At 40.9% G+C, this 27072-nt stretch overlaps 1 protein-coding gene across 2 annotated transcripts in view; it reads right to left on the reverse strand.

Moving 5' to 3' along the window:
- Nucleotides 1-27072, reverse strand: part of VTA1 (vesicle trafficking 1) — a 194580-nt gene that overhangs the window by 43466 nt on the left and 124042 nt on the right. For both annotated transcript variants that reach the window (XM_075862885.1, XM_075862886.1), the window contains exons 3-5: nucleotides 19154-19281; nucleotides 9117-9192; nucleotides 189-300 (exon numbers count right to left, since the gene is read on the reverse strand). In XM_075862885.1, coding sequence (XP_075719000.1) covers nucleotides 189-300; nucleotides 9117-9192; nucleotides 19154-19281 — 316 coding nt within the window. The remainder of the gene's footprint in view (nucleotides 1-188; nucleotides 301-9116; nucleotides 9193-19153; nucleotides 19282-27072) is intronic.

Below are 27072 nucleotides of genomic sequence, written 5' to 3' on the forward strand. Positions count from 1 at the left end.
TATAAAATCTTTATTTATTTGTACTAGTGAGAGAGATTAGATGCTCTGTGTACACCATCTCTTCTATTTATAGAGCGCTGACCAATTCACGTTAATGTTGCCAGGGAGGACAGCAGCTCTTGCTCTGCCACTCTAAAATGTATTTGCTGAATGAATAATGGGTTGTATTAATAGTAAAGCTAACTTACTGTAGTCTTCGCCTTCAAATCCAACAGGTCCAGACTCAGGAGTCATCCCATTCTTTATACAGTTGTGAATGTACGTGGCCTTCCATCTGGCATATTTTCTGTGCTGAATATTCTATTCAAAAGAAAATTGAAACCAATCAAATTTCCAGTACAAAATGTAATACAACTTATTGTGCAGGACCATAGTTTTTCCTAATCCATTGGTCAGATCAACAGTTAAAGAACGTGTTTTATTGTTATTACTGACAAAAGATTATGGCCTACACGTCTGCTAAAGCACCAGTAGAACGTTACATCAGCTAAAGGAATACTTAAAGGGGTTGTTTAAAGTGGACCTATACTTTGTAAAAACTTTTGACATGTCATGGTGACATGTCAGAAGTTTTGATCAGTGGGGTCTGAGTACAGAGCCCCACCAACCGCTAAAACAAAAAGTGGCAGAAGCACTGTGCTGCTCCGATTCTGCTCTGCTTTCCTCGGAAAGCCTAACGAGCAGTGTATGGACTCAAACTTTCTATTGAGCCTGTATGCCGCTCGCTCTCACCTCAGCGCTTCTGCGGTTTCATTTTAGCAATCGTTGTGGGTTTTAGTACTCGTACCTCAATGATCATATTAATGAAGACAACTTATTTCCATATTCCCAGCTCATCCATGTAAAACATGGTTGTCCATTCATTTGAATGGACGGCATGTAATTCTACAATTTCCCTGCAGCAGATTGTTGATCTGAAGCCAGAACGGCAGCCATCATCTGATCACCAGGCTGACTTCAAAATGAAAAGGGTTCGTCGTGGTGACACAATCCCTTTAAGTGCAGTCTTCTATGTGCTTTAGAACTTTGTTCTATAGAATTGACCTTAAAAAGGAAATCCTGACACTTGCCACATATATCTGAAAAGTCGCATAGACGAATGACTGCAGTGAAATTCACAGCTATTAACATGTTTAAAATACGACCGTCTTACCCGAGTTGTTGGCAGTCATTTTACAAACACTTTTCCTGCTATATTCACTATCTTGGAGAGAGGGTCATCTTTGGCTATAAATATCTATAAATTTTTTTAAATCACATGGTTTTGCTACAAATTTGATCATTTGACAAGATCTGAAGTCATATGGTGTTTATATCTGCACTTATATTCACTTTCAAGCTAAAGCTTTTACACTGTTCTGAAAGAGCCCTATAATTTAATCCGAGCCGAGGTCTAAAGGGTCTTTGTTATGTCTTGTTTTACAATGTAAATCTATAGTATTTAGACTGCAATGTAACTTTGCCCATACAGCCAACTTGCAGTTACCATAAATACCCTTCTTGGGATACTACAAACTAAATGGACCATTGTTCCTGTAGTGACACATGTCATTGGTGGCATAAAAGTGCTCGACGCATGAGAGCTTCTTAAAATCTCATGTTATTCATAAGGATGCTTGTGAATGTTTTTCAGTTACTGACCCGGATCTTTTTACTAAACTAAAATACTTTATAACAACACACATTTACATATGTATTATCGGTTTAATTTCAATGATGAAATATGTCATTTTTGTGGTTTAATTTAATTTCAAAGTGTTATTAGAAGCATCAATTTTCCTTCATAAAAATCTGTATTTCCATACTGCTTTCATTTCTGTCCTCTCACGGAACAAATGAAAAAAATCTGTTTTATTTATGTGGTCACTTTGTATTTATGTCTCTCAAAATATAACGTTGGGACAGCCACAAAATATTACCTAGCGTTCATAACTGTGGCCAGGGGTTGTAATAAGGTACAGGGGAAAGAGAGAGTCATCTGGGGTCACCATTCTTTAGATATATATCGTATTGCTGGTTCAAATAAAGCTTCAGTTAGGTTTACTTTTCAATGCATTTTCTTGCAAAAAAACAAAACCCATAAGAATGTTGATTTATTTAAAAAGCCAAGTCCAATTCAAATTAACAATTGTCATTTATAGACCAACTGGAGAAGGTTAACAATGTTGCCAGAAAAGTTCTGCTGCAACTGGTATTTAGTTACACACATGCACACTATATGGACAAAAGCATTGGGACACGTACAGGAGCTGTTAGGACATCCCCTTCTAAATCCATAGGCATTACTATGGAGTTGGTCCCACCTTTGCCGCTACAACATCTTCCATCTTTCTTGGAAGGCTTTCTGCAAGATTTTGCAGTGCGTCTGTGGGAATTTTTGCCCATCCATCCAGAAGAGCATTTGTGAGGTCAGAAACTGATGCTAGACGAGAGGGCCTGGCTCGTAATCTCTATTCTAATTCACCCCAAAGGTGTTCAATGGGGTCAGGGCTCTTTGTGGGACAGTCAAGTTCTTCCACAGCAAATTCACCCATCAATGCCTTTATAGATCTCGCTTTGTGCACTGGGGCAGTGTCATACTGGAACCGAAAAGGGCCTTTTCCATCTGTTCTCACAAAGTTGGAAGCAAACTGTCTTGGTATGACAAACTGTCATTGTCCAAAATGTCTTGGTATTCTGTAGCATTATGATTTCCCTTCACTTGCCTAGGCCAACTATTGAAAAACAACCCATAGTATTATCCCTCCTACACCAAGCTTTACAGTTGGCACAATGTAGTCAGGTAGGTAACGTTCTCCTGGAATTCGCCAAACCCAGACTCGTCCTTCAGACTACCAGATAGAGAAACGTGACTCGTCACTCCACAGAACACGTTTTCACTGCTCCAGTGGCGGCGCGATTTACACCACACCATACAAGCTTTAGTGCTCGGTGATGTAAGGCTTGCAGCTACTCAGCCATGGTAACCCCTGCCACGAAGCTCCCGCACGCAGTTTTTGTGTGGATGTTAATGCCAGAGGGGATTTGGAACTTTGCAGTTATTGAGTCAGCAGTGTTGGCGACTTATGTACCATGTGCCTCAGCACTCGGCGACCCCGCTCTGTAACTTTACATGGTCTGCCACTTTGTGACTGAGTTGCTGTGGTTCCTAAACACTTCCACTTTACAATAAGGGTATGTTCACACGAGGTCATTACGTCCGTAATTGACGGACGTATTTCGGCCGCAAGTACCGGACCGAACACCGTGCAGGGAGCCGGGCTCCTAGCATCATAGTTATGTACGACGCTAGGAGTCCCTGCCTCGCTGCCGGACAACTGTCCCGTACTGTAATCATGTATTCAGTACGAGACAGTTGTCCGGCAGCGAGGCAGGGACTCCTAGCGTCGTACATAACTATGATGCTAGGAGCCCGGCTCCCTGCACTGTGTTCGGTCCATGAAATTATTTCAGATTTTGACCTGCCTGCACGCCGTTTGCCGCATTTTTCACGGGTTATTTCGGCCACAAAAAGCTGTGCAAAACACTTTCTCTGCCTCCCATTGATGTCAATGGGAGGTCAGAGACAGGGGCATCCGAAGAAAGGGCATCCGAAGAAAGGGCATCCGAAGAAAGGGCATCCGAAGAAAGGGCATCCGAAGAAAGGGCATCCGAAGAAAGGGCATCCGAAGAAAGGGCATGTCGCTTATTTTTCTCGGGAGTGTTTTTTTACCGCTCGCGGGAAAAAAATAGCCTCCGCCTCCCATTGAAATCAAAGGGAGGCATTTTCGGCCATTATTTGACGCGGTTTCCGATGTGGTTTCCGCGGCAAAAAACTCAGTGTGAATAGGGCCTTAAGGCATGTTCACACAGTTTTTGCAGGCAGAAAAATCGGACTTAAAATTTCTTCAGGAATTTTGAGGCAGATTTTGATTTACCTGCACTTTCAGCGCTGCGTTTTCCTGCCACGGCAGTGGAGCGCCACGGGCATAAAATGCAGTGAAAAACGCTTTCTCTGTTTTCCATTGATTTCAATGGGAGGTCAGAGAGGGAAGCGGGGGAAGCGAGAGCATGTCGCTTCTTTTTCACCGCAAGCGTTTTCTTCCGCTCGGGGGAATAAAATGCCTCCGATTGAAATCAATGGGAGACTATTTCGGATGGTTTTTGGCACAGTTCCCGTCGCGGTTTCCGCGTCAAAAACAGCACCAAAATACTCAGTGTGAACAAGGCCTTACACTGCCAACACCACAGACTTTCCCTTCTAGTGATTGATTCTGCAGCTGCATTCTCTCTCAGATGTCACACAGCAGACTGCAGTAACTGACAAGAACCATTTCAGCAGGGAGAAAGGGAGGACTGAAGAAACATTACGGCCTAGCGGTGAGAGGGGTGGGAAGAAATGGGCATCCTCAGTGTAGTTGAGAATAATCTAAACAGAAGGGGGAGGGGAAGAGAGAGTAGTATAAGCCAGCTATGATGAGACATATCACATAGCAGGGGGAAGGGTTTTGTCTATGACTGTCTCATTGATAGGGAAAGCTCACTAGGCTCTCATTTGAAAGGGTTCATATGTTTTAAATGGAGTCATACTGTTGCCAGTCAGGGAAACATGTAAAAAAAAAAACAAAAAAAAAAAAAACAGACCTTTCTTTTAAATCTTGTACAACCCCATGATACCAATGCTCTGAAGCGAACAAGAAAACCTGTGCAGGACCTTACTAGATTACATGCAAATAAATTTATATATATTATTAGCATTAGTAGTACTTTGGAATGTAGTCCCCTGGCTGTAAAAGTATACAGTAGGTACATTCAGTGCCTTGCGAAAGTATTCATCACCATTAGTGATTTACCAGTTTTTTTAATTACAGCCTTGAATTAAAATGGACTTTTAGGGTGTTTGTACCATTTGAATTACACAACATTTTTTTACTGTGACAGAAATAATGAATAATTAAAGGGGTTTTCCCATGAGAGAAATTTATGACATATCTACAGGATATATGTCAGAAATGTCAGATAGATGCGGGTCTATCCCTAAACCCCGTTCTAGCTTTGTCTGATCTCGCTGACTCCCGGCCACTTCCTGGTTACATGGTCGGGACATAGTCGCGTGTTACATAACTCGCTGAGCTACGCTGTTTCCATAACTCCCATAGTAGTGAATGGCAGTTACTGAAGCAGCGTAGCATGCGAGCTACGCGGTTTCCGTAACTCATGACTATATAACCTTTTTCATGGTCGGAATTCACCTCATTCAGCCGCAACACAGAGCGGCTGAACGGGTTTTAGGGGGCCCCATGCTGGAGACAAGTGCGGGTCCCAGAGGTGGGACCTGCATCTAGCTGACATTTATGACATATCCTGTGGATAGGTCATAAATATCTCTCATGGGAAAACCCCTTTAAGACAAAAAAAATAGAGAACTTTAAAGGCTATGTACACCTTTGAACCAAAATCTTTCTATTGTTAATTTGCTTCCTAAATGTAAAATTAAGCAACTTTCTAAATAGTCTTCATTAAAAATGTACTACCACTTGTCTGCTGTAGAGTCTGTGTAACTTCTGTAGACAACTGGTCTCTTGTAAATTATAACTCAAATCCGTCAGTCCACTTCTCCTGATGGGCGAGTTAACTGCTCACCCCCCCCCCCCCCCCCGTCTTCTCTCAGTGTTAGAGATAGCAGCAGGGAGGGTGTTTTAATCAGTAGGTCAGGGTATATACAGAAAGCATATTGATAGTATGTGTGCTCTCTTCCTTATTTACACTATGACAATAACCGATTTTGCCATTTGCCCTCCCTGAACACTTGGAAGCTTTCCCACTCTCCACACACTGATCTGCTGTGTACAACCCGCCCTCCCTACTGCTATCTCATACAGAGCGGAGAAGAGAGGGAGAGAGCAGTTTAGTCAGCCGTCTGGAGCAGTGGACTGACGGATTGGAGTTAGAATTTGCAGGAAACAAGCGGTCTACAGCAGTTACACACAGACTCCACAGCAGCCAAATGGAAATTTTTAATAAAAACTATTTAGAAAGTTGGAAAGAAGGAAGTTCCTCAGCATATCAATCAAATATAAAAAGAGCTTTATTCGTTCATCTTTAAAAAAAATTAAAGGAGGGCACAGGTTAGGCGTGTTACAGCGAAAAGAAAGTTGCTTAAGTTTGTGCCTAATAAAATAAAAAAAATACATACCCACCTAACCCCGTTCCAACGACGAGTGGAGGAGATCCCTCTGATAATCTGGTCTATGTGGCTCAGCGCATATTTTCAGACTGCGCTGGACTTCTGCCATATACTGGCATTTCAGGTGTTCTATTGGTTCACGATGTCCTCAATGCCCACCCCATTTACTTCTTGTTTAGCCTCAACGACCATGCACCCCGGCGAGCGGACAGTGCCCGCCCGAATTGTATATACATGGATGATATGGGTTATATACAGGGTCGATGGGGGTTAAATAGAGGGATGATGGCGAGCTGGTATATACGGGGATGAAGGGGGTCCCTGTATATAACCCCCATCATCCCAGTATATTGCCCCCATAATCGCTGTATATAACCCCAATCATCCCTGTATATAACCCCCATCATCCTGGTATATAACAGTCGACCATCATCCTTGTATGTAACCCTCATCATCCCTGTATATACTAGAAAGCTATCATCACTGTATAGAACTCCCATCATCACCGTATACAGGGTGGATGGGGTAATATACAGGGATGATGGGGGTTATGTACAGGAATGAGGTGGGGTTATATACAGAAATGATGCAGGGTTATATACAGGAATGATGTGGGATTATATACAGGAATGATGTGGGGTTATATACAGGGACCCCCATCATCACTGTAAAAAAAAAAAAAAAAAAGACAAATGGTGTGGAGCAACACTGTAGCCAAATGACCTTTTCCCCATGTAGTATAAGCAAAAAAAAGTGGTTGGGAAGCAGCACTCAGGTAAAAGGGTATTTAATCATGAAAACATCAGACAGCACAGCAACGTTTCAATCCATCAATGAGAGATTTTTCAAGGAATGATCATTGTTTGTACCCCCATTCTTACTGCATATAATGGGCACTGTCCGCTTGCCGTGGCGCGCATTGATGCAAAACAAGTAGTAAATAAAGCGGCCATTAATTACATTGTGAGACAATAGGATGCCTGAAACTCTGGTATATAGCAGAAGTCCAGCGGACTTGAGCAGCTCACGGATATGCGCAGACAGCAGTGAGGCAGTGACGTCATCAGGCCAGTGTGCGCTGAGCCGTGAGCGGCTAGCGTTACACAGTGAATAGTAGAGCAGGAAACGGACGGCTCCCTGCACTACCATAGGATTCAACTGTACCTTCGTCCTGAGGACGTAGAGAACGTTGAAACCGGAAAAAAACGAGAAAACCAAAATGTGCAAGATGACGTCGGTTATCTGCGCTGAATTTGCCCTGCCTCAAAGTCAATACTTTGTGGAGCCACCTCTTGCTGCAATTACAGATGTAAGTCTCTTGGTTTATGTCTCTATTAGTTTATCACATCTAGACACTGGGATTTTCCCATTCTTCAGGCAAAACTGCTCTAACTCCTTGAAGTTAGATGGGTTATGTTGGTGAAAGACAGTCTTCAAGTCATCCCACAGATTCTCTATTTGATTGAGGTCTGGGCTTTGACTAGGCCATTCTAAAACATTTAAATGTTTCCCCTTAAATCATTCTAGTGCAGCTTCAGCCTACGTTTAGGGTCATTGTCCTGCTGGAAGGTGAACCTTTGTCTCAGTCCCAAATCTTTGGCAGACTGAAACCGTGTTGGATTTACGCTACGTATAGAGTTTCCCAGGATGGCCAAAAAGTTTAATTTTAGTCTCATCTGACCAGGGAACCTTCTTTCATGTGTTTGGGGAGTGTGCCACATTCTGTTTGGCAAACTCAAATTGTGTTTTATTTTTTCAGTAAGCAAAGTTTTTTTCTGGCCATTCTTCCATAAAGCCCCACTCTGTGCAGTGTACGGCTTATTGTGGTCCCATGGACAGATACTTTCATCCCTGCTGTGGATCTGTGGAGCTACTTCAGTGTTTTCGTTGGTGTATTTGTTGACTCTCTGATTAATGCCCTCCTTACCCGGTCTGTGAGTTTTGGTGGACAGATTTGTAGTTGTGCCATATTTTTTCCATTGTGTTAAAATGGATTCAAAATGGTGCTCCATGTAATATTCAACGTTTGGAATACCATCTCCATTTACCACCACCAGAGTGTGCCTTGAGTCTGTGTGACCCTAGGTAACTCTGGGTGTGTCTCCTTGGTGTGATATATACCCAAAAGACACAGGCATGTCTGAAGATTTAGGAGCTTGATATCTATATTTGGAAGAGTAGTTGTTCCATGCACCTTCGGATACCGAAATAGCTATATTAGCTATATCTATATGCTTGGTCAACTACATCAGCAAAAGTGTATCTTCGGTTAGTAAATTGTTAACACAGCATATTTAATTTATTTTATATTTTTATTCCAGTGTTACAATTTTGACTATTTTGTGAGCTCCATTACATAAACTAAATTTTAAACCTCATTTTACTTCCAGGTTGTAATGCAACAAAACAGGAAAAACACCTAGGTGAGTACTTTTGCAAGGCACCGTATTATATCAATAGATCTTCAGGGCTCATTCAGACGAACGTGAATAACGTCCATGTGCTGCACAGGGAAATCACGTGCAGCACACGGACCCATTAATTTCAATGGGGCCTTTCACACATGCAGGTTTTTTCACGCAGTGTGTGTCCGTTGCGTAAAACTCACCGCATGTCCTATATTGGTGTGTTTTTCACGCACCTATCGCCCATTGAAGTCAATGGGTGCGTGAAAATCATGCACAGCACGTGATTTACGCATCAATTCAATGAAAAAAAAAAAAAGATGTAATTTGCGAGTGCGTGAACAACGCATGCCACTCGCAAAGCACGGATGCAATAACGCAACACACACGGACCCGATTCACGCGCCTGAATCTGATACGCTCGTGTGAATGTAGCCTTAAAGTCGCTATTGGGTTTTCAACATATTATATAACACTTCATTCTGTAAATAAAAACATAGCATAAAAGTCATAAGTAGGTAAAAGGTAATGCAGTTATGGCTTACCTCTTCAGTGAGTTCACCAAATACAGTTAACGTATCCAGCAGAAGACTAGCTGTGTAGAAAGACTTTATCATATTCCTAAAAAGAAATAAAAAAAATTAACAGATAATTGTGGCATTGAAAATTTACGTTTTTGATCTGTGTAATCCTGAAAAACCACAGTTACATAATGACCTAGTATTACATAGTAACTTAAGCATTTTTTCCCTTATACATGCACATCTTATGAGATGTAGTGTGTAAGCTTCTTTAGATAAGAGTGATAATGTTTTTGCGCCACGTTACGTTATGCAGCTTTATTTCAATGTACTTTCATAAAGAATGTACCTGAGCTACCAAGCAGGCTAAATATAAAAATACACACATCAGTAAGGCTTTGTTCACATCAGCATCGGAGGCTCGTCAAATTTTGTCAAACCAAAGGACATTACGCCGGAACCCGACCTCATTAAAAGTAAATAGCTCTGCAGGTTGCTGGTGGTGTCAGTCGTATGACAGATATAGAAGACCGTTGTGGCGTCCGCTATGAACAGAACCCACAACGCAAATGTGAAAGAAGCCTAAATTGAGCTGGAAACAACAGTACCTGCATGGTTTATTTTGTGCAACTCTAGTTAAACACTCCTGCACGCGGGATGGTACAGTTGCCGTGTCACCATCTGATTAGAATTGGACCCATTGCACGATACTCTCCTGACGTCATACGGTTTCCACCTCAACTGTACCAGCCAACGTGCAGGCACCCATCTCTACACCTGGGCGGGAGAGTACAACTGGAGCTCCATTTTAATAGAAATGCGCTTTGATGATTGGCAATCACAGCGGCAAAATTATCAATATCTAGATACAATCTCTGTAACTGTTCTCCACTTTTCTAAGGCCGGAATCACACACCGTATTTAGCTGCTTTTTATTTTCAAAACATTTTCACAGCTGAAAATGATGCGGCCAGGTGTTTGCGGTTAGTCTATAGGAACATATGAATATCTATTTCATGTAGTTTTTCCCCATAAACCTCAATAGGCTTTTTAATATGCCTTAAAAAAACCTATGTACAAAAAAACATCATTTAATAAAAAGTCAGAAAAATGCAAGTAAAAACACATGCATCGTTAGAGATCTGCAGACATTTTTGTAGCCATTTTTTATTGCCGTTTTACATTAAAGGGCAACTAAACGTTCAACAAACTTCTGACAGGTCATAGTGTCAGGTCAGAAATTTTTATCGGTGGGGGTCCGAGCACTGGGACCCCCACTGATCGTTAAAACGAAGCGGCAGAGGTGCTGAGCTGCTTAGTTTCTGTTTGGCTTTTCTCGGAAAGCTGATGTAGCGGAGTACGGGCTCAATAGAAAGTCTACAAGCCCGTACACCGCTACATTGGCTTTCCGAAAAAAGTCGAACAGAAATAAAGCGTCTCAACGCTCACACAAGTGCTTCTGCAGCTTCATTTTAGTGATCGTGGCAGTCTCAGTGCTCGGACCCCCACCGATCAAAACCTCTGACATGTCACTATGACCTGTCAAAAGTTTGTTGAACATTTAGTTGCCCTTTAAGAAAACATGCCTTAGGCTGGGTTCACACACAGTTTTTTACAGGCGGAAAATCTTCCTTAAAATTCTGTTTGGAATTTTGAGTCAGATTTTGCTCTGCCTGCACGCCGATTGTCGCAGCATTTTTCGCCTCCTGCCATTGAGGGCCGTGGGCAAAAAACGCTGCGAAATATGCGTTTTCTGCCTCCCATTGATGTCAATGGGAGGTCAGAGGCGTACACGCCGAAGTTAGGGCATGTCCCTTCTTTTTTCCGCGAGATGGTTTTTACGCTCGCAGGAAAAAACCGCCTCCGCCTGAAATCAATGAGAGGCATTTTCGGCGCGGTTTCCGCGTCAAAAAACTCTGTGTGAACTCCCCCTTACAGGTCAACAAGTCATGCCTATGCCCTCTCTAATGCCCTTTTTGATAAACAAGTATATAAAACTTTGAAAGGATGAAGGCAGCACTCACAGATTGATTTTAGATGCTCTTAATTTTATTTTCTAAGGCCGACCCATATGTCAATATTTAGCAATGTCTTAGGCTATATCATGCCTTTCAATAGGCTAGTAAGTGTGATTAAAAACGTAAAATGGTATCTCAGGTTACCAATAACTTGTCATGAGACTTTAACCCTTTCTCTGCCAAGTACAAAGCTTATACGCCCTGGCAAGGAAAAACTTCAGTAGCCAAGGACGTATCCAATACACCTTTGCTATTAATTGATCAGGCTCAGACTAGATTGCGGCTAGAGTCTAGACTCTTTACTTTAAAACAGGACCAAGATCTTAGCATGAGCAGCTATTTAGCCCTGTATCGGGCTGAATTGGGAGCTGCATAGACATACAGTTCCCACTTCAGCCTGTGAAAAAGAGCAAAGGGGGCCATGGGGGACATGCAGGGAGAGGAGGAGGTTCTGTGAAACCTGTAAACTCCCAGAGTAAACACAATTTTAACTCTTCAGTCTTGTTAACCTGACAGATGGAGGTTTCAGTGCTAGATACAGATGCTGTATACAGGATACAAAGCAGCTGTACCTCAAAAAGCAAAAATATTTTTTAATAAAAATTATTTCGAAAGTTGAACAAAACACAGATTGACCTTTTATTAAAAAGCAAATTCACAGGTATACATAGACTTTAAACAAAATATGTTGACCAAAGTTACAATAATTGCTTGTAGCACGGAACGGAATTGACCTGTTTTTTCCAGCTGGAATTTGGGCCGGAAAAAACGCAGCGGAATACAGTAGAAGCATAGTGGATGAGATTTAACAAATCTCAGCCACGTGCTGCGTAAGATCTCCGAGCAGAAGTTGACCTGCGGTGGGTATTTTTCGGCCCGCAGCATGTCAATTCCTGCTTCGGAAAGTGTGCAGAATTGCTGTGTTTTTCAGAGGAGATGTCTCCATCTCCTAACATTGGGAAAAACTGAGCAATTTCCGCACCATTTTCTGCCGTAAAAACCGCAGGAAATGATGTGTTTTTGCCGCAGCGGAAAGTCTTTGTCTTTCAACGGAATTGCTGCAGAAATTTTCTGCAGCAATTCCGTTGTGTGTGGACAAGACCTTAGGTTCCATCAACTGCACTCAACTGAGGTCACAACTAATGCAAGGTAAGCAGTGGTGTTGTAAACAGCAACCAGTCAAACTTCAATTGTTGGTCTTCAAATGAGGTTGATAAAATAAAAAAGGAAAAAACATATTGGGGGCCCATTTATAAATACAGCAATAAATGTGAACATGTTCCATTTTTATGAAGGGGTTAAGGGGGATGTCCAGGCTGGGGACTGTTAATACAGATGACCTATTCACAGGATAGGTCATCAGTATATGATCTTGGGGGTTCGATACCGGGTCCCACTCCGATCAGCTGTTCTGGCTGCCTCCAGAAGCTATCAGGGTCGGTAACGGAAGCAGATTGCGCCGATCACTGTATAGCAGCCATGCTGCAATACTGCAGCTCGGCTCCTATTCAAGTGAATAGGCCGCTATACAGCATGGCTGCTATACAGTAGTCGGAAGCCATCTGCTTTCGGCACCCAGAACAGCGGATCGGTGCAGTGTCCGGGTGTCGGATCCCTACCGATCATGTGAATAGCTCATCAGTATAAAAAACAGCAGCCCGGACAACCCATTTAAGTTATTTTGTGAAGCAGCATGATTCATTAACAGTGGACTTATTTATAAAAGCAAGATGCAAGATTATTTTACACCAAATAAAACGGCCCATGGGAACCACAGCGTAGGACTTTTTTTCTGTACATTTATCATGATTTTCTTTCTTACAAAATGAAGCACTGTGTACAAATGTTGCACTCATCATCTATGTGCTGTATTCCTCTTCAATTTCAGGAATACATAGCTAATAAAGACTATAGGGGATAGGGACAGTTTTCTGGTGAAACTGCATTGAAAAGAATAGTGCTTAGGCCGCTTTTTCTCACACTTACAGAATTTCTGTAAGTATTGGGAAAAGCACATATGGCCTGTAAGTCTATGTGTGACTTATTAGTAAAACGTCCGTCTCTTCTCTGCAGATCCTTACACTTCCCAATTTTTCCTGCTTCCAGGCACATCAATTTCAATGACTAACTGTTCACTTGCCGCCTAATACATTCTACCCCTGGACAGGTGACACTGTAATTCCCATCACCTGTCACGGTTCTTAATGTTATCGGATTGTGTGTGATTTAATAAGATATATATATATATATACACACACACACACACACACACACACATATATATACAGGGTGGGCCATTTATATGGATACACCTAAATAAAATGGGAATGGTTGGTGATATTAACTTCCTGTTTGTGGCACATTAGTATATGGGAGGGGGGAAACTTTTCAAGCTGGGTGTTGACCATGGTGGCCATTTTGAAGTCGGCCATTTTGTATCCAACTTTAGTTTTTTCAATGGGAAGAGGGTCATGTGACACATCAAACTTATCGAGAATTTCACAAGAAAAACAATGGTGTGCTTGGTTTTAACGTTACTTTATTCTTTCATGAGTTATTTACAAGTTTCTGACCACTTATAAAATGTGTTCAAAGTGCTGCCCATTGTGTTGGATTGTCAATGCAACCCTCTTCTCCCACTCTTCACACACAGATAGCAACACCGCAGAAGAAATGCTAGCACAGGCTTCCAGTATCCGTAGTTTCAGTTGCTGCACATCTCGTATCTTCATAGCATAGACAATTGCCTTCAGATGACCCCAAATATAAAAGTCTAAGGGGGTCAGATCGGGAGACCTAGGGGGCCATTCAACTGGCCTACGACGACCAATCCACTTTCCAGGAAACTGTTCATCTAGGAATGCTCGGACCTGACACCCATTATGTGGCAGTGCACCATCTTGCTGGAAAAACTCAGGGAACGTGCCAGCTTCAGTGCATAAAGAGGAAAACACATCATCATGTAGCAATTTCAGATATCCCGTGGCCTTGAGGTTTCCATTGATGAAGAATGGCCCCACTATCTTTGTACCCCATATACCACACCATACCATCAATTTTTGTGTTCCAACAGTCTTGGAGGGATCTATCCAATGTGGGTTAGTGTCAGACCAATAGCGGTGGTTTTGTTTGTTAACTTCACCATTCACATAAAAGTTTGCCTCATCACTGAACAAAATGTTCTGTGTAAACTGAGGGTTCTGTTCCAATTTTTGTTTTGCCCATTCTGCAAATTCAGTGCGCCGATCTGGGTCATCCTCGTTGAGATGCTGCAGCAGCTGGAGTTTGTAAGGGTGCCATTTCTGAGTAGCTAATATCCGCCGAAGGGATGTTCGACTGATGCCACTCTCCAGTGACATGCAGCGAGTGCTACGCTGTGGGCTCTTGCTGAATGACGCTAGGATAGCCACTGATGTTTCTTCATTAGTGACAGTTTTCATGCGTCCACATTTGGGCAAATCCAACACTGAACCAGTTTCACGAAACTTGGCAAGCAGTTTGCAAACTGTAGCATGGGAGATGGGTGGTCTCGTAGGGTGTCTTGCATTGAAATCTGCTGCAATGACCTGGGTACTGCGTTCACCAGACATCAACACAATTTCTATCCGCTTCTCACGTGTTAACCTTTGCGACATGTCAATGGCTGTAAACAAAGAGAAGCTTGTAAATAACTCATGAAAGAATAAAGTAAAGTTAAAACCAAGCACACCATTGGTTTTTTTGTGAAATTCTCGATAAGTTTGATGTGTCACATGACCCTCTTCCCATTGAAAAAACTAAAGTTGGATACAAAATGGCCGACTTCAAAATGGCCGCCATGGTCAACACCCAGCTTGAAAAGTTTCCCCCCTCCCATATACTAATGTGCCACAAACAGGAAGTTAATATCACCAACCATTCCCATTTTATTTAGGTGTATCCATATAAATGGCCCACCCTGTATATTAGTCACAACTATACAGCAATCAAAAACCAGGAAGCACTCCGTAGTATGTGAAAAAATAAGTTCTTATTCACACGAACGTGTTTTACGTCCGTGATCGGTCGCACGGACCTATGTTAGTGAATGGGGCCGTTCAGAAAAACGTGATTTTCACGCAGCGTATGTCCGCTGCGTAAAATTCCCGACATGTCCTATACTTGGCCGTTTTTCACGCATCACGCATGATGAAGTCAATGGGTGCGTGCAGCCAACAATGATGACACGGCAGTGCAACGAGCGCAAAATGCTGCGTTTTTTGCGCGCGTAAAACGCACACGCTCGTGTGAATCCGACCTAAGGGTACTTTATTGCCCCAAGTGCGACGTTTCAGCTCTGTCCTCTAGAGCCGCTCTCAGGCTTGAGAAAGGCTCTAGAGGACAGAGCTGAAACGTCGCACGTGGGGCAATAAAGTACACTTATTTTTTCACATACCACGGAGTGCTGCCTGTTTTTTTATTGCTACTTACACATACTATATATATATATATATATATATATATATATACACACACACATATATATATATATACATACACACACACACACACACACACACACACACACACAGTAGTCCTTCTCAATGAATTAGAATATCAAAAAGTAAATTTCAGTAATTCTATTCTAAAAGTGAAACTCCTATATTATATAGATTCATTACACACAGAGTGATCTATTTCCAGCATTTTTTTCTTTTAAAGGAACAGTGTCATCACAAATTATTTTTTTATATGTTAAAGATGTTAGTGCTTTATTAAAAACGTTTATATTTATTTGTGTGTTTGTGTTTTACTTTCTTATTTTTACACTTTTTCTTCCCTATGGGGGCTGCCATTTTTTGTTCCATTTCTGTATGTGTCGATTAACGACACATACAGACATGGAATACGGCAGCCACAGTCCCATAGGGACTGCGAACGGCTCCCGTCCCATTCACTTCTGTGTACGGCGTCTGTGTGGGAACTGCGCATGCGCCGCTCCCACACAGTCCAATTTGAAATTGGCGCCGTCCGGCGCCATTTTCCTGTGGACCGGAAGTCGCGGCCGGACAGTAATATTACTACTTCCGGTCGCGGCTTCCGGACTTGTGCACTTGGACCAGCGGCAGCAGACGGAGCGGACGGGCCGGAGGGAGCCGCGGTGGCAGGAGCAGGTAAGAGATTTCAATGTATGTTCGTGTTTGTGTGTGTTTACTACTGTATGTAAACCTACTACACTGTGTGTTAGCTCAAAAAATGGCGACACACAGTGTAGGAGGTTACACCGTTCAAACCCCTCGTTTATCCCGGCAATAGCCAGGATAAAGGAGGGGGGGATGCTGAGAGCTCACTAGAGCGAGGGCTTTCTACCCAATTTTGCAAAGCTGCAATTTTGGGAATAGCTCCATCTAGTGACCAGAAATGGGAAATATTATAAATTAGAATTAATTTATAATATTTCCTGACTCGTGAAAAAAATAAAAAATTTTTTAACAATGTTTAATCACCCACACACTAAATGTTTAATTTAAAAAAAAAAACATGTTTTTCTGGCAACACATTCCCTTTAATGTTGATGATTATGGCTAACAGTTAATGAAAACCCAAGATTTAGTCTCTCTGAAAATTAGATTATATGAGCCCAATTAAAAAAATTATTTTTAATACAGAAAATGTGGGCCTACTGAGAAGTATGTCCAGTACCTGCCCTCAATACTTGGTCAGGGCTCCTTTTGCATGAATTACATCATCAATGCGTCGTGGCATGGAGGCGATCAGCCTGTGGCACTACTGAGGTGTTATGGAAGCCCAGGTTGCTTTGATAGCGGCCTTCAGCTCGTCTGAATTGTTGGGTCTGGTGTCTCATCTTCCTCTTGACAATACCCCATAGATTCTCTATGGGGTTTAGGTCAGGCGAGTTTGCTGGCCAATCAAGCACAGTGAGTGGTTATTAAACCAGGTATTGGTACTATTGGCAGTGTGGGCAGGTGCCAAGTCCTGCTGGAAAATGAAATCAGCATCTCCATAAAGCTTGACAGCAGAGGAAAGAATGAAGTGCTCTCAAATTTCCCAGTAGACGCTGCGTTGACTCTGGACTTGATATAACATTTTCAATACAAAATATGATTTTTATCAATAAGTAATGCTACTTCCACGGTTGCATCTAAGGTAGTTTCCTGCAATAGCTTATTGACCAGTGTATAAAGCTGTTAAAACTAAAACAGTTCATCAGTATCTAACCCATATTTCCACATAATCTCAATAATCCCAGTCTCATTGTAATGCACTTAACCCTTCGCACACACTGCCATTTTAGTTTATCATTTTAATTTTCACCTCCCTGCCTTCCAAAAGCCATCATTTTTTAAGTTTTTTGCCAATATAGCCATATAAAAAGAGGTAGTTTTTACAGAACAAGCTGTAGGTTTGAATGGCACCATTTAACGTACCAGGGAATAGTGGGGTAAATTGGAATAAAAAGCATTATTCCACCATGGTTTTTTAGGTATTCACCGTGCAGTGAAATCGATATGTTAACTTTACGCTGCGGGTTGAAATTGTTTTGTGAAGTCATAATCTGAGATGTAACTTTTTAAATTCTTCCGATTGTGCAGCCCGAGGGCTTGATTTTTGCGGTGCGAGCTGTAGTTGTTATTGGTCCCATTTTGGGGTACATTTAAAAAGAAAAAAAATGTGTACATTAAAAAAACATTGTAATGTCTTAATTCTTGTTTTAGTTTCTCTAGGAGACTTGAAATAGTGATCGTTGGTTCGCTTGACCAATATATTGCAGTATATTGTGATTTTAATAGGAGCACAAAGATATTAGGCCCCAGGCTGCTATGACAACCATCGGTACCTTACAATTGCGGCTTAAGTGGGCGGACGATAGGCTGCTGGGGGGGGACCACCTCTTTCCAATAGCTTAGATGCTGCGATTATTTTTGACCACGGCATCTAAGTGGTTAAACAGCCGGGATCGGAGTTCTCTCCTATTCCGCCAATGTAGTGAGGAGTCGGCTGTATGTCACAGCCGATACCCACTGAGTATGGATTGGGCTCAACCGATGAGCCCGCTCCATATTCCCCCTTGGCAGCTGTAATGAACATGTAGGTAATATGTTAATATCCTTATTTTTGTTGTATGAAATTTATGGATTGAACAAAATGTTTTTCCCTCCTATTTCCTTGTTTTTCTCCCCTATCTTTATTTCTGTTGTATTGCTTACTGTATAATTAGATTTCCTCCAGCACATTGCTTCTCTTTCTTTGTTACTAATATATAGAACTGGTGTGCAAAGGGTGAAAATGCAAGCCACATGTTTTATGTCATATACAAAAATCAGAATGCATGAGCAGGTGTCTGGGTGGGAAGTCGGGCAGAAATAGAGCACCTGCTGTAAAATCCTGCTGAATTGGAGTTTGGGCGGTGTTGCTCAATCGAACGGCTGGGAAGAGAAGCTGCATATCAATGTTAAAAACAGACCGGGGTCTCTGTTGATTGGACTCTAGCGGTTTTTTTTTGTAAGCTCATTTCCGCAACTCCCATTCACTCTGGAAGCAGCATAGCAAAACACACTTGGCTGTTTCTGGAAAACCCGGCCATCTCGTCAGTCAGTAACTGGAGCCCAGCTTTAGCAGGTAGGACAGAGGTCAGTGGGCCCCAATTCTAGAGATAGATGCAGGTCAAAGAGGTGGGACCAGCATCTTTCAGACATTTATGGAATCTCCTGTGTACATGTCCAAGATGGGAATACCCCCTTTACAAATAGAAGTACTGCTAGACCTAATGAAGAACCGCCTTTGATTTATGGTGCGTAACAATAGTGCTCCACAGAGTATAAAAAACGGATGTCAGATGAGCAGTAAAAATACCAGGGTTATCACTGGGTGGTCTCAAATCCCATAACCTGCCAACTCAGTCCTGAGAATGTTGGATTATCAAATGCTTAATCAGGTTTCATCAGTACAATAGCCAAAGGATTACTATAGTAAGAAGTCAAGAAATCTTTAATGTGTCGGTAAAATATAGCAATAATGGTATTTATTTCCTGGACAACGAACATATTATCTGTAGTTACTTACTTGTGGAATTTTCCAGCTCTATCCTCATTGTCTGCATACAGGAACATTTTAAGCGCATAATTCTCCACATGGGCACTGCCAACAATTTCCTGGGTAATTGAGTCACAGTCGCCAAGCTGCTTCTTTAGCTGTAAGAAATTGTAAAGCAAATGGTTTTAAATAGCATCTTAATATTTCTATTTAACAAAACAAACAAGATAAACAATATAATAGTATACAGTAATAGCTATACAAACTTAAAATTAGAGAATATAAATACATGTGCATTATTTCTTTATGGGAGTTTTACTACTGCAGTAAAAATGACTATAAATATATCCATGTTTAAAAATAGAAGATGTATCAAGTCACCCTTTGAATCCATGCATTTAAAACCTGACTTATCTTTATAATTTCCAATCTTATGTAAGAATTTCTTCATAGGAAGTAATATAGGGACTTTGTATTATTCTTAAAATCTCTCTCCACTTATCTTCCAAAATGTTCCCAACATTTCTAGCCCACTTTTCCGTCTTGTATTTCTTGAATACATTTGGTTGGTCTTCTACAAATACATTTTTTTTTTCCATCAATATTTTTATTGAATTTTTTTTCAAGATGACAAATATAATACACAATAACCACAAACACATGGTTGTACAAAAACGCATTATAGCACATAATATACTTAGTACATAGAACTAGCATAGTGTCGTAAATTGGCAACTCAGAATCATTCTAAGCACCCCCACATTTATACAAAGTACTAACCATGCGGAGAGAGAAAATACATTAAAACATGTTGCATGTGGTCAACACACACAAAAAAGGCCCTGAAAATAGGGCAAAAGAATATGTACAGAAAACCAAAAATAGAGTTTCAGGTTTAAATATATCGGTTTCAAACATGTATTACGGGGATATACAATTTTGAGAAAAAAGATGCCAATTCTTCCAGGTCTCTACATACTGCGGGTATTTGTGGTCTTTATATGCCATCATTTTTTCGTAAGCACATGTAGTATTTAGCATGTCATATATTTCCCCAACAGAGGGAAGGTTCACACTCTTCCAATACCTAGTTATCGCTAATTTAGTAGCCAAAAGGATATGTGCCACAAGTACCCTATTTTCTATAGGTACCTCATTTATTCCGAGAAAAAAAAGTGCTAAAGATAGTGATAGCGGAATCACCCTATTGCACAACCCGGAAGCAGTTGAAAGATCGATGACCATAGAGGAGCAAGACAAGGGCAAGACCATATTATATGTATGAGAGTACCTCTGTGCCCACAACCCCTCCAGCAAAGATCAGAAGAACCCGGGTACATACGGCTCAATTTATCGGGTGTATAATACCATCTGAGGGCTGTTTTGACAGCGGCTTCATAATGAGATACACATTTAAAAGTAGAAACAAGGAATTTCAAGGAGTATGTCCATTGGGATACAGCGAATGTCTGGCCTAGGTCCCTCTCCCAAGCAAGGAGGGGGGAGGTTTTAAAAAATGAGGATTTAGAGCCAATTACAGAATAAAGGGGTTTAAGGTGGACTGGGGTATCTGATGGGGCTGACCATATTTGGAATACGTCCGCATTGGCTAAAAGTACGCTCAAATCCATAGTGGGTAAGAAATGTCTAATTCGTAAGTACTTATAAAAATCTCTATGTGAAATACCATATTTATGTGTCAGTTCCGAATACGGGACTAACTTCCCGCCATCCAATAGATCCATTAAGTATACTATACCTCTCTCTTTCCAAGAGTCCAGTTTCATGTCTAGAAGAGCAATGTGAAATATCTCAATAGGCGTTACATGCTGTAAGGAAATTTGGGAAGATTCGCTACCAGAGTGAAATTTTTTCCAGTAAAACAGAGAAGTAGACAAAAAATAGGGAAGACGGGCTGGTAAAGCTATTGTAGTCAGAGCCGCTATCAATAAAGCCCTCAGATTTTGACCCGGAGCTAAAAAGGTCTCTATGTGTATCCAATGTTGAGACACATCCCCAATCCACCAATTCCTTAATAACGATACTTGAGTTGCGTAATAATAGTCTAAAATGTTAGGCAAACTTAAACCGCCAAACTTTTTATCTCTGTTAAGGATTGAAGAGGCAATTCTAGGTTTGCCCGGTTTCCAAATGAAGTTGTTTAACATTTTCTGTATTTTATTAAAAGGAGGCTGGTAGACGGATAGGGACAGTTCTGAAGATATACAAAATTTTGGGCAGAATTAACATTTTGAAGGCTGCTCTACGACCCACCCATGAGATTTCAGATTTATTATACAATTGCATATCTTGTTCTATAGTTTTCAACAAAGGGATGTAATTATATTTATATAAATCCTGTACCGAGGTAGTGACCTCTATACCAAGATACCTCACATGTTGTGACTGCCAATCCATCGGGAATTTACATTTTAGCGAAGCCAATGCTTCCGCCTGGATATTAAAAGGCAAGATTTGGGATTTATGCTCATTAATTTTGTATAGGGAGAGAGATCCAAATTCCTTAATTACCGCCATTGCTACCTGCAAGGATGTCTCCGGCTGCTCCAGTGTCAGCAAGATATCATCAGCAAATAGCAAAATACAATGCTGTCTATCACCTATCCGGACCCCTCTAATTACTGAGTGTGACCTAAGCGCTTGGGCCAATGGTTCTATAGACAATACAAATATAAAAGGGGACAAGGGGCACCCCTGTCTGGTTCCATTCGTTATATTAAAACGTTCAGATAGTGCTCCATTCACAAAAACCTTTGCAGAGGGTGTAGAGTATAGTGCCCTGATAGCTCTTAATATTCCATCCTGTATTCCCATTTTTTCCAACACCGAGAAGACAAACGACCATCGCACCCGGTCGAATGCCTTCTCCGCGTCAAGAGTCACCATTACCGACGCCCTACCTGAACTTTGTACAAAGTCCATAATGTTAAGAACCCTCCTGGTGTTTTCCGTGATTTGTCGGCCCTTCACAAAGCCCACCTGATCTCCTCCTATCAATGAGGGTAATAAAGGTGCCATACGATTAGCTAAAATTTTCGCATAAATTTTTACATCCGTATTTAACAACGAGATCGGTCTAAAATTTTTCGGGGCATCAGTAGATTTCCCAGGTTTCAGGAGCGTAACAATCAGCCGGGGGTCGCGTAACTAGTTAGCATGGGGGAGTCTCGTTCGTTATCGGAATTAACCAGACAAATACATTTTAAAAATTGCAAATCCCAATTAAAAAAAAAAAAGACTTGAGAATAATTTTTAATTCAAAAGATATTGTGGTTTGAAAAGCGCATATAAATTGAATATATTGAAAGAAGTATTTTTCTGGGAGATCAAAGTCCGTCTGTCCTACAAAAGGTTTTAAATGCATTATCTAGGCATAAATTAATACCCCTATTATGCCATCTCCAAACCCTTGTAATTATACAATTTTTAACAAAATTATCCTATAGTGGTGTCACTTTCACATCAATTTGCCTTCTCTTATTTCATACTTTACACCACAATTTACACAAATCAAATTTCTTTAATCCTGTATGTTGAAAACATCCGGTCTCTAATAGGCTGAGGACAGACATATTTTTCCCTCTCCTCCCCTGTACCAATTTTCCCGCTCTTTGTATGGAAATGCCCAAAATAATATAGATATTTGGTGGAAATAATAAAGACTGATTAAGATATGTATATTCCAATAGACACTAAAATGTGTTTATTTGGTTTAACTATTAACCCCTTAGCGACCAGCGTATTTAGGCCTTAATGACCAAGCTATTTTTTACATTTTTCCATCGTCTCATTCCAAGAGCTATAACTTTTTTATTTTTGTGTCGACATAGCTGTATAAGGTCTTGTTTTTTGCGGGACAAGTTGTATTTTTAATAGCACCATTTTGGGGTACATCCAATTTATTTATTAACTTTTATTAACTTTTTTGGGGGGTGTGGGGGAATAGAAAAAAAACCGTAAATTTACGGCGTTTACTTGTGGTATAAATAACACAATAACTTTATTCAGCGGGTTGTTACAATTGCAACGATACTAAATTTATATAGGTTTTGTATGTTTTACTACTTACACAGTAAAAAAAAAAAAACGTATTTTTGAGTTAATTTTTTTTCCACTTTTTTTTCCACTTTTTTTTCCATTAACTTTATTCAACTTTTTTACTAGTCCCACTAGGAGACTTCACTATGCGATCCTCTGATCGCTTTTACAATACACTTTTGTATTGCAATGTATTACGGTCTGTCCTTGTAAAATGGACGGGCATCTGCTAGGCCTCTGGCATGACCTAGTAGGCATAACTACTGGCAGACCTGGGGTCTTTATTAGGCCGCCCGACTGCCATGGAAGACACCGGCAATCTGCGATCACACGCAGAACGCCGATGGGGTGAGAGGGAGCTCCCCCCCTCTCTCCAAAATCACTAAGATGCGGTGCTCGCTATTGAGCGCCGCATCTTAGGGGTTAAACTGGCGAGATCAATACGGATATCGATCTTATCCGTTCGAGAAGGGATGCTCCCAGCCCTCAGCTACCTCTGGTAGTGGAGAGCAGGGAGATTTAACGGCCATCTGCTGTTTATTTATTCCGATGCAGCGCCATGAAAAGGCGTATGCATCACAGCAAAGCCCATTAGTGGCCGCTGTGAAAAGGCGTTTGGTTTCCGTTCATGGGTTCTCCTGACAGAAAGCTGAGATGGAACCCATGAACGGAGCCCTGACACAGATGTGAATGAAGCCTAACATAAACCACTGTCACAAAACTTAAAATAAAATGAAATAAAAACAACTAATTCATCAACAGCAACTTGTTGATAGTTTCCTGCTATTAGAAGAATTTCAAACACTACTAAAACAAAAAAGTAACGCAGATACATAAAAAAAAAGTTGGCAGCTTTTAACATTTGTTAACTACGTAGTGAGCGTGAACCAAGGGTGGAGCTTCAACTTATGTCAAATTATTGCGAACACCTACAAACATCTCAAGTTTTGAGCCCAAAAGAAAACTGTTTCCAACAAACATAACTAGCAGTTACCATTGTGCATAGTACTTTCATGCATTTGTCTCCAACTGATATAGATGAGCAATGAGCACTGTATCAAATTCACAATTTAGTAACATGTAATAATGGCGTTGTGTGTTACTTAGTGTTAAACAGAAGCTTATCCCCTATGTCCTTTGTTCTTCGGGATGAAAGTTGGTGAACTGCTCTTACTGGTTTAGTAACCCAAAGATTAAACAGACTGCTGTTTCAGTAATTGAAAGACTTCTTTTAAAAGACGCGGTCTCAGAATACCAGAGGTCTCGGATTTCCTAATATAAAAAAAAAAGCAAATAACAGGAGCACAGTTACAACAGGTGGACTTAGAGCTCATAAATGGACTTACTGTTCCCCACAGAGGAAATCTCCAGTTATTCCGCAGAAAACAAAAAACAGGATTATCGCACATCACACTGGCCTTCAGTTTTTACATTGCCAAGAGACTTTAAAAGGGGCTTTCAGTAATGGCTGGCTAATGTTGTTATAGTGAGTTTACATGAGCAGAAATTCATCTTGCAGCCTAGACATTTACTATATTAAAATCATTGGCACTTCTTTCCATAAAATACACAGTAGGATGGCCAAATTGGCCTGCTGGAGATTTTCACTTAAAAGGTAAACACCTGATGACTACTCAGTACTACAGAGCGAGTGATCCGCTCAATATGGCCTCTTCTTATTTGCACACTGTTCATAAGACATCCATGTGTTATATGGTTCATAGGGCGCTCAGCAAAATATACAACCTTGTTCAAATAGAAGCACCTTAAAACTCCTACTCATTTTACGGAGACGTGCTTGGGCAAGGAGAAAATGGCTTTACTGTGAATGCTGAGAGCTGCTTAAAAGCTTAACGAATTCTAACTCCGAGAGCGAAAAAGAGAGAGAGAGCGAAAAAGAGAGAGAGAGAGAGAGAGAGAGCGCGAAAAAGAGAGAGAGAGAGCGAAAAAGAGAGAGAGAGAGCGAAAAAGAGAGAGCGAAAAAGAGAGAGAGCGAAAAAGAGAGAGAGCGAAAAAGAGAGAGAGAGAGCGAAAAAGAGAGAGAGAGCGAGAGAGCGAAAAAGAGAGAGAGAGCGAGAGAGCGAAAAAGAGAGAGAGAGCGAGAGAGCGAAAAAGAGAGAGAGAGAGAGAGAGAGCGAAAAAGAGAGAGAGAGCGAGAGAGAGCGAAAAAGAGAGAGAGAGCGAGAGAGAGCGAAAAAGAGAGAGAGAGCGAGAGCGAAAAAGAGAGAGAGAGAGCGCGAGAGCGAAAAAGAGAGGGAGAGAGCGCGAGAGCGAAAAACAGAGAGAGCGCGAGAGCGAAAAAGAGAGAGAGAGAGCGAGAGCGAAAAAGAGAGAGAGAGAGCGAGAGCGAAAGAGAGAGAGCGAAAGAGAGAGAGCGAAAGAGAGAGAGCGAAAGAGAGAGAGCGAAAGAGAGAGAGCGAAAGAGAGAGAGCGAAAAAGAGAGAGAGAAATGAGAGAGAGAAATGAGGAGAGAGAAAAAGAGAGAGAGAGAGAAAAAGAGAGAGAGAGAGAAAAAGAGAGAGAGAGAGAAAAAGAGAGAGAGAGAGAAAAAGAGAGAGAGAGAAAAAGAGAGAGAGAGAAAAAGAGAGAGAGAGAAAAAGAGAGAGAGATAAAAAGAGAGAGAGATAAAAAGAGAGAGAGAAAAAGAGAGAGAGAGAAAAAGAGAGAGAGAGAAAAAGAGAGAGAGAAAAAGAGAGAGAGAAAAAGAGAGAGAGAGTTGTTTCAGTGACCATTGTGGGTTTTTCCTTTCTTTAATGGAAGGGTACCAACAATTTTGTCCATGGCTGTTTGATTGATTGATATATATATATATATATCAATCAATCAATCAATGAACGCTAAATTAAGTAGAAAAATAATTTGTTCTTTAAAAAACTAGGTGTTACACAGCTATATGATAATAAAAATAAAAAAAATTATGTCCGCCAGAATTCAGAAGAGTTAAAGGCTATGTACACCTTTGATAAACAGGTCAGTCACTGTGTTTGGTGTAACTATATAATTATTTTTTATTACAAATTCTATTTATTTTTTGAGATACAGCTGCTTTGTATTCTCTATACAGAGCAGCTGTATCAGTCACTATGATTTGAATCAATTAGTCCCTGACAGATTCAGTGTCAGCGGGTCCTGAGTGTCTCTGACACGCAGGATCCACCTGTAATATATCACATCTAAATTATGAACATAGAAGTGATGGATAAACAGGCGGATCTTGTGTGTCAGAGACACTCAGGACCCACTGACACTGACCCTGTCAGTCTCGCGGACCTGACAGGAACAGGATTTAGCGCTACATACAACTGCTCTGTATAGAGAATACAAAGCAGCTGCATCACAAAAAGTAAAACAAATTTTTTAATAAAGACTAATTAAAAAGTTACACCGAACAAACTGACAGAACTGTTTATTAACAAACAAAAAAATGCCCACCAAAGGTTTACATAGCCTTTAACAATTTTACTGTTCTTTAAGATCTAAATTTACCACATCATTTAGGGGTTAATATGCGCTTGAACGACTCAAATTATGTGCCAGAGATATTTATAAGAAACATGCATCCATTACCTACAGAAACGTTTTTCCAATTTTAATGCGACTGTTAAGGGGTTTAAGGCCACAATCATATTTTTAAATGTGCTGCCCCACTGCCATAAAGGAACTACCACAAACACTACATATCTATGTCCCTAGAACAGCTTATATGGAAATATTCCACAAGATTTTAAATAAATTTTTCCACCTTAATTTCAATGGATGGAAAATGCCATGTAAACCTTAGCGATTGGTCACAGAACTAATCATGGAAAATGCGCGGCTTGGCTTGGCTTAGAGGCCAGTACACAACTTACAGGTGCACTTTCTCCAAAGCTATGCATCCTCTTTCTGCA

Source organism: Rhinoderma darwinii, chromosome 4 (assembly GCF_050947455.1).
Source record: "Rhinoderma darwinii isolate aRhiDar2 chromosome 4, aRhiDar2.hap1, whole genome shotgun sequence".
NCBI lineage: Eukaryota > Metazoa > Chordata > Amphibia > Anura > Rhinodermatidae > Rhinoderma > Rhinoderma darwinii.